Source organism: Sus scrofa, chromosome 10 (genome assembly GCF_000003025.6).
Source record: "Sus scrofa isolate TJ Tabasco breed Duroc chromosome 10, Sscrofa11.1, whole genome shotgun sequence".
Taxonomy (NCBI): Eukaryota; Metazoa; Chordata; class Mammalia; order Artiodactyla; family Suidae; genus Sus; species Sus scrofa.
Window position 1 is genome coordinate 32,303,642 of NC_010452.4, and position 14,655 is coordinate 32,318,296.

The following is a 14,655-nucleotide window of genomic DNA, read 5'->3' on the forward strand; positions in this document are numbered from 1 at the left end:
CCAGATGCGCTCTGAGGAGAGAGTATGGTTCTAGAAACTATGCTGCTTGAGCAGACATAGCTCTTTATTGGTTCTGACTGAACATGTGGCTTCTGTGCCCTTTCCCTGGTTCCGGTCCTAATCTTTCAGATCAGACAAACTTGCCCGCACTTCTGTACATTCACCCAGGTCGTTAATAAGGCAGAAACCTGAGATCTACTGCTGCAGACCTTCCTGTAGAGTATCATGAAGTTATTCTGCTTTCTCCCTTCCTACACACTTGAGTTTTATATCACCCTAATCAGATCTGGGTCTCTGAGAAAGAGGTGTCACTCTGTTCACACGCTGGCCTCAGCAAAGGGGATGGCAGCTGCCACCCCTACTCCGTTCTACAGTCAGCCCAGCCCAGTACTTGGGGTGTTTCAGTTAGAGGGAAATTCCCTTAGGGAGAGATTGAATAGAATCCAAAGTATTAACTGGCTCTGTTATACCCCCAGTGTCCTGCCCCACTATCCTTCTTGGTCTGAGGGCTGGAATCTGCCTGCATCCCAACCTTCCACATTAGCCAAGCTGGAAGGACCCAGTGTGGTCCTGCCTCCCTGAGGGTGTTAGATACGAACTCTGGTAGGGCTGAGACCCAAGGACAACTTTCAGTCTCCATCACAGGGGCCTTTCTTCTGGCCTTTGGGTCCTGTGATTGTGGCTTAGGTTGTTTTTTTTTTTTTAAACCATGACCCTGGAATAGAGCCCATAGCCAAACCTCTGATAGATCTTCAAGCAAAACTTGACCCAGGCCGATAGCCCCTCTGAAGCCTCTAACCTCTAAGAAATAGTGCAAAGGAAGTTAAGGATCTGGGTGGGGCAATCTCCAGGGCAGGGGCTTGTATTTTGCTTCAGGGTTCCAGTACCCATGGTAGTGATCACCAAGTGCTTGTCCTGTGGTTGAATGAAACTGAATTGGGGCAGCTTCTATTAATCCAAGGATAGGAACCCTCAAATCTCCCCCAAAGTGTGACTTTATCAGGGGCATGGATTGAGTGGAAGTGGGCATCCTTCAGACAAAGGAGACAGAAGTTCCTTTTACTGATCTGGCTTCTATTCTGGATGGAGCAAAACCACGTCCCTGAGCTGTCTGGGAGCTCTCCAAGGTGCTGAACTCAGACCCTGGCTTCCTGTGAACCTTGTCCGTCCCTCCCCATTGCAGGTCCACCTCATCCTGATCTCCATACTGGGACTCTGGCTCATGAGCCAGCTCACTCTCTATTGAAGGGAAAAAGGTGGTCCCTCAGCATCCCCCTGTGGTGATCCTCCCTGTGGTGACCTATCACTGTACCTTCCGGGATGATCCCCAAACCTATGCTAGCTACACCTGCAGTGAGCCCCCTAAGCATGACCTCTATAATGACTCCCACATAGCTCTTCATGGCAAATCCAACCCATGGTGGCCATGCCCAACGGTCTGGACTTTCAGGTACCTATGATCAGTTTTGACTTGGCTCTTGGACCTGAAGAATTGAGTGCAAGTAAACCCAAGGACTGAAGGTCAAAGGGCAAATCACTTTCCCAAACCCCATGAACCTTGTCCAGGGTGCCTTGTGTTCCCATGCCACCCTGCCCTGGGAAGACTCCCCAGCTCTTCCAGGGGCTTTTTTTTTTTTTGTCTCTTTTTTGCCATTTCTTGGGCCACTCCCATGGCATATGGAGGTTCCCAGGCTAGGGGTCAAATCAGAGCTGTAGCCACTGGCCTACACCAGAGCCACAGCAACACGAGATCCAAGCTGCGTCTTCAACCTACACCACAGCTCACGGCAACGCCGGATCCTTAACCCACTGAGCAAGGGCAGGGATCAAACCCACAACCTCATAGTTCCTAGTCAGATTCGTTAACCACTGAGCCATGATGGGAACTCCCCTTCCAGGGGCTTTTAAATAACATTCATGAGTTCTCTTGCCCCCTAGCCCAATACTCCCAAATCCCTGCTAGGCTCCAGACCCATATAACATTGAGGGGAGGTACGGAATGCCAGAGGCAGTTATAACTCTCTTGATACCTTCCCACAAGGAAAGGACTCTTCATAAGTATCATTATCATACCCCCTTAAGTGTCTGTGAAATCCTCCCAGATAGCCAGGCTTCTGTCTACCCAGGAGCCAAGGTCCCACTCAGTCAATCTCTGTGACAGAGCCAGGGGACCCCTCACCAAACCTGAGACTCCATAGATGTCATCTTCCTCATGGCCATCTTCCCCATTTTTTTAGCCACCGGGGTTTTCGTCTTCTCCTTCTCCTTGGTCTTTTCCTGCTTCTCAAGCTCTTCTACGTAGGCATCATAGATCTCCCACTAGGAAAGGGAGAGATGAGAAGGATCATCTCAGGGCAAAATCTTCCACCCAGCCAGCTCCTCTTCAGCCTTTAGGGCTTGAGGAGTCAAGCTCCAACCCACCACGTGACTTCAGCGTATCCTCTACTTGGCCCTCTGTAATTATGCATTCGGTGTCTGTCTCCTTGCTAGCTGTCAGCTCCAAGACAGGAAGGAGGGGCTCTCAGGGAACCCCCTGGGCTGGCCTTTCCACCCTGCAACCCAGGGGCTCAGCCGTCAGCTGGATATTGGTATCATTCACCTCCACCAGGCAGAACAAATGGGCAAAGATCAGCCAGCTCAGATTTTTATTGGTGATTTATGAGACTCTGAACTAGGAAATTTTATTTATTTATTTATTTTTATGGCCACACCTGCAGCATATGGAAGCTTTCAGGCCAGGGTTCAAATCTGAGCCAGAGCAGCGACCTATGATGCACCTGCAGCAATGCTGGCTCCTTTAACTCACTGTGCCAGGCCGGGGATTGAGCCTGTGCCTCCACAGTGACCTTAGCCATTGCAGTCAGATTCTTAACCCACTGTGTCACAGTGGAAACTTTTTTTTTTTTTTGAACTAGGAAATTTTAAAACCAACTTCCCCTAGTGAGATGGAATAAACATTATGGCTCAAGCTGGCTGTCTACCACTCTGATGATACCTTCTCAGCATGAAAAGGTAAACAAAAAGTAAAGGAACCCCTGCTAAGGGGATCTGACAGGGAGAGAAGCCCAAGGATAGCAGCAGAGGAAGCAGCTCTGGGACTGGGCAGATACCCCAGATCACACCGTGTGCTCCCCGGAGCTGAGCAGTCACTCACTGCCACCTGGAGGCCAGATAGGCACACCTTACATTCCCTAATTCATCCATGGGTCAGTTCTCCACACTACACAGTACTTCAGTGTGCGTCATCTCATTTAGAGCCCTCCAACAACCCTGGTTGGGGGTGCTGCTTGTCATCTTCATTTGACAGAGAAAGAAACTGAGGCATTAGGGCGACATGTTTTGCCTAGGATCTAACACTGAGAACAGCAGAGTGGGGCCTGAGCTCAGGTCACCTGGCACCCTATCCTGCCCAAATCAGCATGGCTCTCCAGTAGACACAGATGGGGAAGGTGGGTATGCAGGAGTACTGAAGGCTCTGGAAGGGCAGGGTCAGAGTGCTAATGCTTCAGAGTCAGCCACGAGGTACCACAGGCTGCAGAGAGTCCAGGGGGATGAATCTTCTCCCCAGTCTTGGAGAAACTTCCAGAAGCCATACCTGTTTTGCCTGTGGACAGTCTTGCTTTGGGCAGATTCAGAGCTCACTGGGGGGGGGGGGACCCACTGTCTCATGTGCCTGGTGTTCAGAGCCAGCACAGGGAGCAGGGAGGTGGGTGGATGAGAAGGGCAGACTTCCAGGGGACTCTGACCACACCTGTCTCCCTTGTTGCCAAGGGAGCAAGACTACGATACAGGGCGAGGAGTGATGGCTTCTAGACTGGCCCAGGGTCTCACCTGATTGGCTGTGGCTGAAAAGTTTGTCCTGGGAGGAGGCTCCATCTGGCATTCTCGGTCCTAGAGAAAAATAACAAGTGACGCAGAGAAAGCTCTCACTTCCTTCTCATTTCACCCAGTAGTATGTCCACTGGTGAAGCATGTTGGTTGGAGCAGAGGGGAGGGTGGGACACAGCGCTAGAGAAGTAAAGGCCTGGGTAAAGGAGAAAACGATGCAGAGAAAGCCTAACCTCCCCATCCAAGCCTCCTTCAGAAGAAGCCTGAGCTAGAAAGTTGGGGCAGCATAGCCTGACTCTGCCAGTTTCGACCAGGAGGAACTCCAAGTGGGGGATGGACAGATCGGCAAGAGGTCAGGCCTTGGCCAGCCTCCAGATGTGGGACCGGAGGTCAACCTCTGGCAGGCCCTTGGGCTAACATTCCTCACCTTGAGAAGGTTTCCCCCCAGTAGTGGGGTCTCTGAGGTGTTGCACCTGTAGCCTCTCTCTCTCTCTCTCTCTCTTTTTTTTTTTTTTTTTTTTTTTGCTTTTCAGGGCTGCACCTGCAGCCTATCGAAGTTTGCAGGCTAGGGGTCGAGATGGATCGCACCCCTCTCCATCATGTATCCCCCAGGTTCCTGGATGTCAGCACAGGGACTGCAGAGGGGGATTAGGAGCTACCGAAAGCCCACTGTGTGGACGTCTGCACTCCATTCACAGACTGACTTCTGTAGAGTGTTGCCGTTCACACGCTAGTCTCTCACCTGAAACCCTGAGAGGTTCTGTCAGCCCGGTGCTCGGGGTCCTCCACACCGAGGAGTGAGGACACTACTAGCTAGGCCGTCACAGAGACCATCCACTTCGGCCAGACCGGCTCCGAGTCCTGCCTCCCTGGCACTTGCTGGCCTCCCCTCCCGTCCCCAGATCCCTGCCTCCTCTTCAAGGCCAACTGAAGATCCAGTCGCTCAGTCCAGGGACCTGAACATGAGCTCCCAGCTCTCCATGGAGAGAAAAAACTGTTTCTTCTGCTCTGTCTCTGTCACCCTGCCAAGCTGAGGGCTGTAGGGGCTGGGGTCAGGCCTGCTCCCCCCACCTCACTAAGCACAGAGCTGAGAGGCAAAGGACTGGGGGGCGGTGCTCTACCCGGAGGGGGTTGTTGAAGGTCTGTGACGCCCTCTCACTGAAGTTGAACTTGTTGGTGAGCTTTCGCTCCTTGGGCTGCTTAGGAGTTATCAGTTCTTCTTCAGCCACTTTCTCAGATGCCTGGGGAAAAAGAAAAAGAAAGAAAGGACCCACAGGCCCAGGACTCAGCTGTGAGAAGGTGTTGCGGAATTGGGAGTGGGGAGGAGTTGTGTCCTGGGATGGGACCGAAGTGGGGAGAGAGTGATGATGTCAGAGGTGTTGGCACCTTGTAGCCTCTTTTTTTTTTTTTTTTTTTTTTTTTTTTTTTTTGCTTTTTAGGGCTGCACCTGCAGCCTATGGACATTTGCAGGCTAGGGGTCAAATTGGAGCTGCAGCTGCTGGCCTCGGCAACACCAGATCTGAGCCTTATCTGCAACCTACACCACAGCTCATGGCAATGCCGGATCCTTTAATTCACTGAGCGAGGCCAGGGATCGAACCTGCAACCTCATGGATACTAGTAGGGTTCGAAACCCACTGAGCCACAACAGGAACTCCAGTAGCCTCTTCTCACCTTCAGCTCCCACCCCAGTGGGTCACCCCTGAAGCCTGGAGGTGGAGAGCAATTTTATACTGAACCTCAGCAGTAGGCACATCTGTCTGACTCCCAGCTTCGGCTTCCTTGGGCTCTTCTTCTTCTTCAAGGATTTCCGTTTCTGAAATCACCACCTTGACGGACTCCTGAGAACCTTGATAGGATACTGCTGCTGAGCCCGACGTCCAGCCCACTGCCCCCTCCCTGGCAGGGCCTTGGACCTCGCCTGCCTCAGGGTTCTTGTTGGCCTGAGCCTCATGGGTTAGTTTCCAGACCTACACGGGACAGCTGTTAGACTTTAGGTAAGTAGAGGCTCTGCAAAGTTCTGGGCTCAGCCATCTACTTCCTGGAGGGACCAGAGAAAGGGGACCAGGCTCTGGGCTGCAGGCTCAGGCTGGCCTAGAGGCTCACCTGCTGCTAACTCATCACGGTAGTGCTGTCGCCGGCCTTCATCCGAGTCCTTGGGGATCAGGTTCCCGACCTGGCTGAAGTGAACTGCCAGTTGGTCCACAAAGCCAATTAGCTTATACGTGCCTTCCTAGGAAACAAGGGGGCTGAGTCAGACGAGGGGGGCCCCCACAGGGCAGGGTTCAGCATATAATCTGCCTTCACACTAAAGGCCTAATATAGTCCTTCTGTTAACAGAGTTCTAATTTAGGAAATCCTTAGTTAGCCTGATGTTTTCACTGCATTCTAGTTTAAAGAAGAGGAAGCAAATGAAGTTGTTGGTTTTTTAACTTCTCATTAAGACATTTTTGGGGGCTTGGCTCTGCTTTTTAAATTTTATTGAAGTATTGGAGTTCCCTTTGTGGCTCAGTGGGTTACAAACCTGATTAGTATCCACGAGGATGCGGGTTTGATCCTCGGTCAGTGGGTTAAGGATCCGGCATTGCCGTGAGCTGTGGTGTAGGTCGCAGAAGTGGCTCAGATCTGACCCAGATCTGTGGCTGTGGTGCAGGCCAGCAGTTGTAGCTCTGATTTGACCCCTAGCCTGGGAACCTCTATATGTTGTGGGTGCGGCCCTAAAAAGACAAAATAAATTAATTAATTTTATTGCAGTATATATGATATACCATATTAGATAAGTTACAGGTGTTTAATACAGAGATTACCAATTTTAAAAGTTATATTCCAATTATAGTTATTATAAAATATTGGCTATATTCACCGTGTTGTATAATATATCCTTGTAAATTATTTTATACGCAATCATTTGTACCTCTTAATCCCCTACCCCTTTATTGCCCTTCCTCCTTCCCTCTCCCTACTGGGAACCACTAGTTTGTTCTCTGTATCTGTGAGTCTGCTTTTCTTTTAATGTTCACTAGTTTGATATATATATATGGTCACAGCAGGCAGTGGCTTTATATGGGATCTCAGTTCCCAGTCAGGGATTGAACCCAAGCCACAGTGGTGAAAGTGCCGAGTCCTAGCCACTAGACCACCAGTAAACTCCCTAGTTTGCTATATTTTTTGGATTCCATACACGTGATATCATAAAATGTCTTTCTTTGTCTAACTTATTTAACTTAGCATAATACCCCAAGTCCATCCATGTTGTTGTGAAGAGCAAAATTTCATTTTTATGGTTGAATAGTATTCCACTGTGTGTGAGTGTCTGTACACATACACACACTCACATACACTGCATCTTTAGCCATTCATCTGTTGGACATATAGTTTCCTTCCATATCTTGGCTGCTGTAAATAGTGCTGCTGTGAACATTGGGGTGCGGATGTCTTTTTGATTTAATGTTTTTGTCTTTTCCAGATATATACCCAGGAGTAGAATTCCTGGGTCATATGGTAGTTCTAGTTTTCAGTTTTTGAGAAACCTCCATAATGTTTTCCACAGTGTCTGCATCAATTTACATTCCCGCCAACAGTGTACGAGGGTTCTCTTTTCTCCAGTCCTCACCAACATTTGCTGTCTGTAGTCTTTTTGATGATAGCCTTTCTGACAGGCGAGAGGTGATAGCTCATTGTGGTTTTGATTTGCATTTCCCTGATGATTAGCCATGTTGAGCATCTTTTCTTTTCTCTTTTCTCTCTCTTTTTTTTTTTTTTGTCTTTTTTTGCCTTTTCTAGGGCTGCTCCCGTGGTATATGGAGGTTCCCAGGCTAGGGGTCCAATTGGAGCCGTAGCCACCAGCCTACACCACAACCACGGCAATGCGATCTGAGCCGAGTCTGCGACCTATACCACAGCTCGTGGCAACGCCGGATCCTTAACCCACTGAGCGAGGCCAGGGGTCGAACCTGCAACCTCATGGTTCCTAGTCGGATGTGTTAACTAACCACTGTGCCACAACAGGAACTCCAAGCATCTTTTCATATGTCTGTTAGTATCTATGGGTCCTCTTTGGAAAAATGTCTATTTAGGTCTACTGCCCATTTTTTAATAATGATTTTTATTTCTTCCATTGTAGTTGGTTTACAGTGTTCTGTCAATTTCTACTGTACAGCAAAGTGACCAGTCACATATACATATATAATACACTCTTTTTCTCATATTATCCTCCATCATGCTCCATCACAAGTGACTAGATATAGTTCTCTGTGCTATACAGCAGCATCTCAGTGCTTATCCATTCCAAAGGCAATAGTTTGCATGCATTAACCCCAGATTCCCAGTCTATCCTGCTCCCTCCCCCTCCCCCTTGGCAACCACAAGTCTATTCTCCAAATCCATGAGTTTCTTTTCTGTGGAAAGATTTATTTGTGCCATATATTAGACCAGATTCCAGATATAAACAATATCATATGATATTTGTCTTTCTCTTTCTGACTTACTTCACTTAGTAGGGGAGTCTCTAGTTCTATCCATATTGCTGGCATTATTTTGTTCTTTTTTATGTCTGAGTAGTATTCCATTGTGCATATATATATCTTCTTCTTTTTTTTTTTTTTTTTTTTTTTTTTTGTCTTTTCTAGGGCCGCTCCCATGGCATATGGAGGTTCCCAGGCTAGTGGTCCAATTGGAGCTGTAGCTGCCAGCCTATGCCAGAGCCACAGCAACACGGGATCCCAGCCACGTCTGTGACCTACACCACAGCTCACGCCAACGCCAGATCCTTAACCCACTGAGCAAGGCCAGGGATCAAACCTGCAACCTCATGGTTCCTAATCAGATTTGTTAACCACTATGCCACAACAGGAACTCCAAATACCACATCGTCTTAAACCATTCATCTGTTGATGGACATTTAGGTTGTTTCCTTGTCTTGGCTATTGTGAATAGTGCTGCAATGAACATACGGGTGCATGCATCTTTTTCAAGGAAAGTTTTTCTGCCCATTTTTAATCTGGTTGTTTGGGGTTTTTGATGTTGAACTGTAAGAGCTGTTTATATATTTTGGATATTAACTCCCATTTCAGTCATATTACTTGCAAATATTTTCTGCCATTCAGTATGTTGTCTTTTCATTTTGTGGATGGTTTCCTTTGTTGTGCAAAAGCTTTTAAGTTTAATTAAGTCTCGTGTTTATTTTTGCTTTTATTTCCTTTGCTTTATAAGAGAGACAGCCCTCCCCCCAAAATACTGGTATGATTTATGTCAGAGTGTTCTGTCTGTGTTTTCCTCTAGGAGTTTCATAGTTTCTAGTCATACATTTAGGTCCTTAATAGATTGTGAGTTTATTTTGTATATGGTGTGGAGGGGTGTTTTAATTTCATTATTTTACATGTAGCTGTTAAAGACATATTTTAAAACACGTTTTTCCAGGAGTTCCCCCTTGTGGCTCAGCAGTTAACAAACCAGACTAGTATCCATGAGGATGAAGGTTCAATCCCTGGCCTTGCTCAGTGGATTAAGGATCTGGCGTTGCTGTGATCTGTGGTGTAGGTCAAAGACTTGGCTCAGATCCCACGTTGCTGCGGCTGTGGTATAGGCCAGCAGCTATAACTCCGATTTGACCCCTAGCCTGGGAACCTCCATATGCTGCAGGTGTGACCCTAAAAATATAAATAAAGAAATAAACAAAATAAAATAAAATACCTACTTCCACCTCTGAGCAGCTCTGGATTTACCTGCCACTGGCCCCTACATCCATGCTAAGGGCTCCTGTGTGGCCACCTCAGAGAGGTCACATACAGGCACCACACACACCTGGCCTGGCCTTTTCTCCACTCTGTTGAGTGGATGCTTGGGCTGAATAGATCTTCAGAGACACCAAGTTCCCAATTCCCCTGTTCCATACAAGAGGATCACAGAAATCTAGAAAAGGTTTGCGTTTGGTGCTTGTCAGGTCACATAGCAAATGAGAAGTGGGGCTAGTATTAAGGGCCAGGCACCCTTGTTCATTCCTTCTTTAACAAGTCATTTTTGCATAGACACAATGAGCCAAGTACTTCCTAGGTTTAGGAGCTATAAAGCTTAGCAAAAGCAGACATGAGCCCTGTTTTCACAGAGCCTATAGCCTGTTCCTCTAGGCCGCCCCCCTCATTGATCAGCATCCTAATCCCAAAGTTGACTTTGAGACCAGGGGTCCCTTTCTTTTTTTTTTTTTTTTGCCTTTTTAGGACTGCATCGTCGGCATATGGAAGTTCCCCAGTCTAGCAGTCAAATGAGAGCTGCAGCTGCTGGCCTACACCACAGCCACAGCAACACCAGATCCCAGCCACGTCTGCGACCTAAACCACAGCTCATGGCAATGCCGGATCCTTAACCCACTGAGCGAGGCCGGGATTGGACCCATATCCTCACAGATGCTAGGTGAATTCATTTCTACTGGGCCACAGTGGGAACTCCCGTCCCTTCCTTTCTTAAAAACAGTTCTTTCCAATACTTTTACAAGTCATCGAGAAAATGATTACATTTGTCTGGCACACCCATGGCCCCAAATGTACCAGACACAGCTGTCCCTGGAGGACTGCAAGAATGACTGGTTTTGCACACATAGTTGGGACACCCGGCCTTAAAAAGTCATCACAAAGCTCTTCCTCTCTAAGTAACTCAGATGAATGAGGAGAAGGGATAGTGCAGTGGTTTAGAGCATGGTCTGTGGATGTGGGCAGAATTGGATTCAACTCTTGATTCTGCCCCCATTACTTGCATGATCTGGGGCTTAACCACGATAATCCTTAAGCTCTTCACCTGCAAAATGAAGATAATAATATCTAATTTGCAGAACAGTTTTAAGTATTGAAAATAATGAAAGAGGAGTTCCCACTGTGGCTCAGCAGTTAACAAATCCAACTAATATCCATGAGGAGGCGGGTTCGATCCCTGGCCTTGCTCAGTGGGTTAAGGATCTGGCGAGCTGTGGTGTAGGTCTCAGACGTGGCTTGGATCCCACGTTGCTGTGGCTGTGGCATAGGTCAGCAGCTGTAGCTCTGATTCTACTGCTAGCCTAAGAACTTCCATGTGCCGTAGGTGCTTTTTTTCTTTAAAAAAAAAGCAAAAAATAAAATAAAAATGAAATAGTAACTATTATTATGACAATGGAGAGTCCCATGGGAATAAATTATCCCTATAGTTGTCATTTGAGATTTCATTTTTGGAGTTCCCGTTGTGGTACAGCAGAAACAAATAAGTCTAGTATCCATGAGGATGCGGGTTCAATCCCTGGCCTCGCTCAGTGGGTTAAGGATCCATTGTTGCTGTGAGCTGTGGTGTAGGGTGTAGGTCACAGACACGGCTTGGGATCCCACATTGCTGAGACTGTGGTGCAGGCCGGCAACTATTGCTGCCATTAGCCTGAAATTCCATATGCTGAGGGTGTGGCCCTAAAAAGCAAAAAAAAAAAAAAAAAAGAGAGAGAGAGAGAAATATTTCATCTTCATCCTGTCCTCAGGATTGACTAGGACCTTCCTCTTCAGTTTAGGGATGGAATTCAAATCCCATTGCTTCTGCGAAAGGAGGTGAGGCATGCCTAGATCTGAACCATCTGCCTCTTCAGTTCAGCACTTCAAGGAAATTTTGGAGACCAAAAGCTCTTGGATCTCAGTAAAGGACCAACAAAATGGAGACCAGCTCTGCAGGAGGATGCCAGGCGGGCCTGGGCAGCGTTAGAAGCTTGGATAAGGTGAGCCTGCCTGGGAGGGTGTGGTCTATAGCTACCCAGCCTTCAGCTGACTCACAGGAATTTTTTTCTAATAACTGGGCTACCCAGAGGGCAAGGGAGGTGCACTGGCACCAACCCTCTGCCCATGACATGCCTCCCATGGCCGGGACACTGAGTCCTAGAGAGACCTTCTTTCAGATGTCAGAACAGGAGCCCATAGAGCTCAGTGCATCCCACTCCAGCATAAGTTCAGGGGGACAAGGCAGCGCCCTCTCCCCCTTTACGGGCTGCCCAAGGAATGACATCAGTGCAACTCCAGAACGGAAGCTCTCAAGAAATACATCTGGATTTGTTCCAACCTCTTTGTGGAGGGGGCTGCCTACTCAATCCAAAATAAGAAACAGTGTGTCCAAAAAGCAGTTCACAAAAATTGGTACATAAATGTTCACAGCAGCATTATTCATAATAGCCAAGAAGCAGAAACAATCCAAATGTCCATAACTGATGAATGAATAAGTGCAATATGGTACGTTCATACAACTTTTATGTGGCAATAAAAAGTGAAGTACTGATACATATTACAACATGGAAGAAGCTTGAAAACAGCATGCTAAATGAAAGAAGCCAGTCACAAAGGATGGCATATTGTTTGATTCCTTTTATATGAAATGTCCAGAACAGGCAAATCTATGGAGATGGAAAATGGATTCATAGTTGCCTAAGGCTGGAAAGAATAGAGGACCCTGGGAGGTCCCATTGTGGTGCAGTGGAAACGAATCTGATTAGTATCCATGAGGATGCAGGTTCGATCCTGGTCTTGTTCAGGGGGTTAAGGATCCAGCTGTGGTGTGGGTTGCAGACATGGCTCGGATCCCCTAGCCTGGGAACTTCCATATGCCACAAGTGCAGCCTCATAAAGCAAAAAAAAAAAAAAAAAGAAAAAAAAAAAGTAGGACAGGGAGTGACAGCTAAGAGGTATGGGGTTTCTTTTGGGGGAAATGAAAGTGGTCTAAAATTGATTGTGGTGATAGTTACATAATCTGTGAACATGCTAAAAGCAACTGAATTGTACACTTTAAATAGGGTGATTCTATGGTATGTAAATTATCTCTCAATAAAACTGTTTTTAAAAAAGAGAAAGAGGAGTTCCCTGGTGGCCTAGCAGGTTAGATATCTAGCATTGTCATTGTCGAGGCTCAGGTCATGGCTGTGGCACAGGTTTGATTCCTGACCTAGGAACTTCCACATGCCAGAGAGAAATTGCTAATAGTGATTGTCCGCAAGGAGAGGGTCAGAAGAGGGAGGTTTAATTTTCATTGTATTTTCATTGTTCTTTTGAATCTTTTGAAATTTGTACCAGGGTTTCTAGATTTCTATCATATATTCGAAAGTGTGTGTGTTTGTGTGTGTGTGTTGTGTGTACATTTTTTAAAAGAATCAGTATAATGTTGCTTTCAACGCAAACCAGTCCAAATTTTGCTTTGAAGCCTGGCTGTGTGATTTTGTCACTTGTTTCATCTAATTTATCCTTGGTTTTGATAAAATGAAGATAAAAATAGTTTCTGTTTTAGAAACCTGAGGATTAGATGAGATACCCTATGTAAAATTCTAATATAGAATGAGACACTGGCACACAGTGAGCATGGAATAAACAGATCTTCAAATAATGAAATAAAAAACACATTGATCACTTCCACTTCAGCTCAAATCATATTCGCACATTTTCTTCAGTCAGTTCTCACAGGAGCTGACCTTGGTGTGGCTGAAAACAGTGTTCTCCCCATTAAAGACGTGCCACATATGTGCCTCCCAAGTGAGACGGTGCCCAGACAACGTGTACCAAAGGCAGGCCCTGATGGAGCTGGCTGCCCGCCTGGCTGTGTTGAGCCTGCGGGGGCCTTTGCCAGCGGGAGGGACAGGCCAGCTCATTGTCCAGAAGGGAGCCTCTCCTCCACCAGGTGTCTGGCTGGAGGAACACCCCCCCCAGCCCCTGGAGACCCAGCAGTTGACTCTAGTGACAAACACGTTGTGTGCATTGGAAAAAGTATTTTTCTAACCAAATGATTCACTTCGGGATTCCTGAACAGAATGGCCCAGCAGGGTACTTAAGACAATGCAGTTAGCAAAGGCTGAAGGGAGAGCCATAAAGAAATCTCAGAAACTTCTGGAAAACTCCATGTACAGTCTCAGGGTTCCCACTGAAGACCTCAGGTTTTTTTTCTTGTTACAGTGCACCCTCGGCCTATGAAAGTTATGGGCTAGGGGTCAAATTGGAGCTGCAGCTGCTGGCCTACACCACGGCCACAGCAAGGCTGGATCCTTAACCCACTGAGTGAGGCCAGGGATTGAACCTGCATCCTCATGGATACTAGTCGGGTTCTTAACCCACTGAGCCACAATGGGAACTTCCAGAGACCTCAGTTTAAAGTTGAGCTCTTTATTTATTTTTAAAAATTTTTTGTCTTTTTGCCTTTTCTAGGGCCACTCCCGCGGCATATGGAGGTTCCCAGGATAGGGGTCCAATTGGAGCTATAGCCGCTGGCCTACGCCAGAGCCATAGCAACTCAGGATCCGAGCCACGTCTGCAACCTACACCACAGCTCACAGCAACGCTGGATCCTTAATCCACTGAGCAAGGGATCGAACCCACAACCTCATGGTTCCTAGTTGGATTCGTTAACCACTGTGCCATGACGGGAACTCCTAAAGGTGAGCTCTTTAATAGCAGAGAGGCAACAAGCAAGTCAAGGAGCACCTAGAGGGTCCAACCCCAGAGGAGATGACTTACTTTGAAGCTGTACCTGACAATGTTCTGGGGTGCGTGTGGATTGTTGGCTGTCAGAATCCGGGTGAACTCCTCCTTTAGCTCCTAAGGGAGAGAAATACCAAGAGGGTCAAATGCAGAGGGCCCTGCCCCCTCGGAGGATCCCCCGGGCCGTCAGCAGACATCTCACACCCAGCTCCTGTGCAGGACACATCTCTAAAGAAGAAGCCAGAGTAGGGTGGCTGCTTACTTACCGCATCAGTCAAATCCAGCTGGTCAGGGGGTCTAACTGTGGCTTTGGACTGGGCCCATTCATCTGTCCCTTCCCCTACATCGGTCCCTGAATCTTCATCCTGGATGAAAA

General features: G+C 47.4%; 1 protein-coding gene across 1 annotated transcript in view; it reads right to left on the reverse strand.

The window, feature by feature from the left end:
• The window catches only part of DNAI1 (dynein axonemal intermediate chain 1), an 80,272-nt gene that overhangs the window by 28,469 nt on the left and 37,148 nt on the right, over positions 1 to 14,655 (reverse strand). The window contains exons 3-9 of the mRNA XM_021064678.1: positions 14,546 to 14,644; positions 14,316 to 14,396; positions 5,935 to 6,061; positions 5,568 to 5,677; positions 4,950 to 5,069; positions 3,832 to 3,891; positions 2,185 to 2,319 (exon numbers count right to left, since the gene is read on the reverse strand). Coding sequence (XP_020920337.1) covers positions 2,185 to 2,319; positions 3,832 to 3,891; positions 4,950 to 5,069; positions 5,568 to 5,677; positions 5,935 to 6,061; positions 14,316 to 14,396; positions 14,546 to 14,644 — 732 coding nt within the window. The remainder of the gene's footprint in view (positions 1 to 2,184; positions 2,320 to 3,831; positions 3,892 to 4,949; positions 5,070 to 5,567; positions 5,678 to 5,934; positions 6,062 to 14,315; positions 14,397 to 14,545; positions 14,645 to 14,655) is intronic.